The sequence below is a fragment of the Heteronotia binoei genome, chromosome 15, assembly GCF_032191835.1.
Source record: "Heteronotia binoei isolate CCM8104 ecotype False Entrance Well chromosome 15, APGP_CSIRO_Hbin_v1, whole genome shotgun sequence".
In the NCBI taxonomy this organism is placed as follows: domain Eukaryota; kingdom Metazoa; phylum Chordata; class Lepidosauria; order Squamata; family Gekkonidae; genus Heteronotia; species Heteronotia binoei.
This window is the reverse complement of record NC_083237.1, coordinates 18,663,461-18,668,284: the sequence shown is the minus strand read 5'-3', so window position 1 is coordinate 18,668,284 and position 4,824 is coordinate 18,663,461. Positions and strand designations below refer to the sequence as shown.

The 4,824-nt window shown below is 46.5% G+C and overlaps 1 protein-coding gene across 1 annotated transcript; it reads left to right on the top strand.

Annotated features, from left to right (window-relative positions):
* Window positions 1–3,444: 3,444 nt before the first annotated feature.
* On the top strand, window positions 3,445–4,386 carry LOC132584373 (olfactory receptor 11H6-like; the record flags this gene model as incomplete). The annotated part of the gene is made up of 1 exon (XM_060256245.1): window positions 3,445–4,386. A coding segment is annotated over exon 1 (942 nt), but the record flags the coding sequence as incomplete, so codon positions are not given.
* Window positions 4,387–4,824: the final 438 nt, after the last annotated feature.

Sequence of the window (4,824 nt, the reverse complement as noted above, 5' to 3'; positions counted from 1 at the left end):
GTGGAGCCAGGAGACTTTGGGGGCCGAGCCATGAACAAGGGTGTGACAAGCATAATTGAACTCCAAGGGAGTTCTGGCCATCGCATTTAAAGGGACAGCACACCTTTTAGAATGCCTTCTTCCATAGAAAATAATGAAGGATAGGGGGACCTTCTTTTGGGGCTCATAGAATTGGACCCCCTGGCTCATAGAATTGGACCCATATCTTGACACAGTGCTTATGGTGTACCATCTTCTGGATAAAGCATCACATTGAATACTATTGAAGTGCAGAAAAGGGACCTCCAAGGCATATGGGGGAGAGCTTACAGGGCTCTCAGTACAGGGCCTACTGTAAGCTGCAGGAGGATTGGCTACATCAGAGGTGTGTGGCCTAATATGCAAAGGAGCTCCTGCTAGAATTCCACCTCTGGATGCCACAGAGGAGGGAGGGGTCCCCAATATGGTGCCCATAGGCATTACGATGCTCACCAAAGTTTATTTATTACTTTAGATTTCTATCCCGCCCTCTCCACAAGCAGACTCAGTTCTGTCAGACAGTCAGTTCAAACATCTACAATTGCAATTTAAAAATGATAGAATACCATTAAAACATTTTATGGTATTGTTCAGTATAGGTGGGATCTTCTGGCAGTGATCCTATGATCGTAGCTCCTCAGCAGTGCAGGATAGCAGTCCTCTCCTGGCTTAGATGTTGAAGGCCTGTTGGAATAGTTCAGTTTTGCAGGCCCTGCAGCATTGAGAGAGATCCCGCAGGGCCCTTATGGCCTACAGGAGGACATTCCACATTTCTGGTGCTGCCACTGAAAAGGCCCTAACACGTGTGGAACACAGTCTGGCCTACCTTGGTCGGGCGATAGATGGTAGGTTTTGTTTTCCCTGAATGCAGTGCTCTCTGGGAAACATGAGGAAAAAGACAGTCCTGTAGATAGGCAGGCCCTTGACCATAGAAGGCTTTAAAGGTCAATACCAACACCTTGAGGTAGAGGCACAAAAATTGCAGCATAGCATCTGGTTAGGGCTGCCAAGTCCAATTCCAGAAAATATCTGGGGACTTTGGGGGTGGAGCCAGGAGGCTTTAGGGGTGGAGCCAGGAGACACTGGGGTGGAGCTAGGAGCAAGGGTGTGACAAGCACAATTGAACTCCAAAGGGAGTTCTGTCCATCACAATTAAAGGGACCTCACAACTTTTTAAATGCCTTCCTTCCCTCCACCCTCCCCTTCTCTGATTTTACCTCAGAGGCGGAGCGGGCAACGCCGCTGTGCTTCTGCCGCCTCTTCTCCGCTTCACTGTAGCTGCTCCTCCGAGATGGGCTCAGGCTGAGCCCATCTCGGTGGAGCAGCTAAGATGAAGAGGAGAAGAGGCGGCAGCTGCGCCGCGGCGTCGCCCGCTCCGCCTCTGAGGTGAAATCAGAGAAGGGGAGGGTGGAGGCAGGCCAGGGGCGTGGCAAGCCGTGAGTCCGGGTCCTAGAAGGACCCAGATTCGCGGCTCGCCACGCTCCTGGCCTGCCTCCACCCTCCCCTTCTCTGCTTTTACCTCAGGCGGAGCGGGCGATGCCGCTGCGCTGCTGCCGCCTCTTCTCCGCTTCATCTTAGCTGCTCCTCCGAGATGGGCTCAGCCTGAGCCCATCTCGGAGGAGCAGCTACGGTGAAGCGGAGAAGAGGCGGCAGCTGCGCAGCGGCATCGCCCACTCCAAGATGGGGCGGCTCGCCACGCTCCTTGGCGCCGTTTCCCCCCTTCCCCCCGTTTCCGTTTTTTTGAGGAGCGGGGGAAGAGGCTGGAAATCCTGAGGTCCCCCGCCAGGGCGGGAGGGTTGGGAAGCCTACATCTGGTGCCTCTCCCCAAAATAACTTCCAGGTTTCAAAAAAAATTGGACACGGGTTCCACTTCCATGAGCCCCAAAACAAGGTGCTCGTATCCTTCATTATTTCTGATAGAGGAAGGCATTTAAAAGATTTGTGGTCTCTTTAAATGTGATGGCCAGAACTCCCTTTTGGAGTTCAATTATGCTTGTCACAACCTTGCTCCTGGCTCCACCCCCAACGTCTCCTGGCTCCACCACTAAAGTCCCCAGATATTTCTTGAAATGAACTTGGCAACCCTAAGGCAGATGGAGCAGCCTGAGTTGGTAGAGCCCTGTCCCATTTGCCCTACTGGACCAGCCTCCATGGATTGTCTGCCAATTTGACTGGATGACTGTCAATCCTAACATAGCAGGAGGAACGTGAGAAGACGATATTCATGCTGTGTGTAATGGTAACTCCTCATATACACCTTTTTTTCCTGGACTCAAAAGTTCCAACTGCTGTAGCCCTTCCTCACAACCTTATCAACTCTATTGATTGATCTAGTTACTGAAATTAGTCCAAAGAGAAACCTCAGGGAAATGATTGTGTGAGGATATGTTTCCTCATGGCAGAAATAAGCAGCCTATTTCTGAATTGAAAATATACTGATATTGTTCTAGAGGGACACAATCTCAAGGGCCCCCAAAGATTTATTAGAAGCGTTCAGATGTCAATGCTTATCCATGCCTCCTCTTTCTTTCTGGCAAGCCAGTCGCATGGAGCACCAACATCACAGCTGGGCTTCTTGGTAAAAAAGAACAGGATGTTGCAATAGTCACACACACCAGTTGTGGCAGAAGCTTTTTGATGACTTTTCTCCTAGATGGAGCAGTACTTTCAAAGCTCCTGAGGTACAGTAATGGCAATAACAAAGGCAACTGAAGTGGGACCTTAAATGGATGTAAAAAGCGATTGTGCTTCTTGAAGGAAATTACAAAGATTTATGATAAAATTATGGCTAGAAAAGAGAGATTCTGACTAATGAAACTGAGGGATCATGAGGTATTCCAGGGTTCTCGGCTGCATCCAATTTAATTTTAAGGCATCATGAGCACCATAAGGATTACAAACCTTGGATTGCTGTTGGCTATGGATTTTGTAATTTGACTGATTATTTCATTGTATAGTATTGTTTTAAGTCTTATATCTCAATGTTCTTTTACTGGTTTTTAGCCACCCTGAGCCTGTTAAGGAGAGGGCAGGATATAAATTTAATACAAGAAATAAAGAAATAAAAGTGCTTCTCTCCATTTGATCCTTTCAAAAATATGCAACCTCCAATGGAGGATTCTCAGGCTTGCCAGAATTTATTTTGTCAATTCTTGGGCAGATTACACAAAAAGTAAATAACCATTGACTGACTTCTGAGGTTTGGAGCTAAGATCTTGTCCCCATCTCCTAGCGGAAACATCACTAATACCTTATGCAGAAGATCACTCAAAGTTCATGTTTTGCTATTATCAGGGTGGTGGAGGTGCATCCCCTCTCTCCCTAACTGGATACCATGTCTCTTTATCATTTCTCTATCTATAGAAACAAATAACCAGATAACAACAGGATATCGTATGCAATACTGATTTTATTCTCTAATTCCAGATGGAGTTCACCAACGGGACAGTCCAGGAATTCATTTTGCTGGGCTTTGAAGTTGGGCAGTTTCAACGACTCCTGCTCCTCACCTTTTTCACTCTTCTTTACATGCTCACCGTAGCTGAGAACATCACCATCATCATGTTGGTGCATCTTGACACCCACTTGTCCCGGCTTCCCATGTATGTCCTGCTGAGCAACTTCTCCTTGCTGGAGATCTGCTATGTGAGCACCACTGTGCCTCGCATGCTCTTAGACCTGGCATTGTCCAACAAGATGGTCTCCTTCAGTTCCTGCTTCCTTCAGTTCTACATCTTCTGCTCTCTTGGCAGTACTGAATGCTTCTTCCTTTCTTCTATGGCCTTGGATCGGTACTTGGCCATCTGCCACCCACTGCGATATCCACAGATCATGTCCCCAAATTTTTGCTACATCTTAGTAACTGTTTGTTGGGTCCTTGGCTTCCTGGCATGTTTTGTCCCAGTCACACTGATCTCCCAGATGTCTTTTTGTGGTCCTAACGTCATTGACCATTTTTTGTGTGATCCTGGCCCAATTTTGGCTTTAGCCTGCCCCCCACTTTTAAAGGCTCCCCTCATTAGTCAGGTTGTCATGAATGTTGTAGTGATAGGCAACATTTTGTTTTCTGTGCTGTCCTACGGTTCTGTGATTGTCACCTTGATTAAAAACTCTAGCAAAGGCAATCGGGCAAAGTCCTTTTCCACCATATCATTCCACTTGTTGGTGTTCACACTTTTCTATGGCCCATTAGCAGGGATGTATGTACAGCCAGAGGGAAAAACTGATTCAAATATTACTAAGACTGTAACACTCCTCTATGCTGCCTTAACACCCTTTCTCAACCCCATGATTTACTGTCTGAGGAATGATCAGGTGAAAGAGGCACTGTTCCGATTATGGAGGAGAAAGGCAGTCTTTTTAAAAAGTAAAATTGACAGTGAAAAAAAGAGGAAAGGGACAGGAAAAATATAACAAAACATTCAAGATTAGTGTATGAGGAAAAGCTGATCTGTACAATAGTGGACAACAAAGGGACTTAAACGGCACTATTATCCAAGTTCATCAAGTGCGCTCTCCTGCCTTCTTTGGTTTTATATACTCCAAGTCCTATTGTCCCTTTATAGTTTTTCTGACCATCCCAGAAGAGTCTTCTTTTTAGCCAGATTTAATGTGCTCCCTACTGCTTTTCTTAGTGGGCGCTACATGAGAAAGCCCTATTCCAAGAGATTGTGTGGTTGTGGATCTGGCTCTTTTGCAACTGTAAAACGTGTCTTTTTGTTTGCCAAAGGTATAACTACTTAAGAAAACAGTTTATCGACTCACCGATTTCCGATATTGATCTGGGTGTAGAAAATTAGCTCCCAC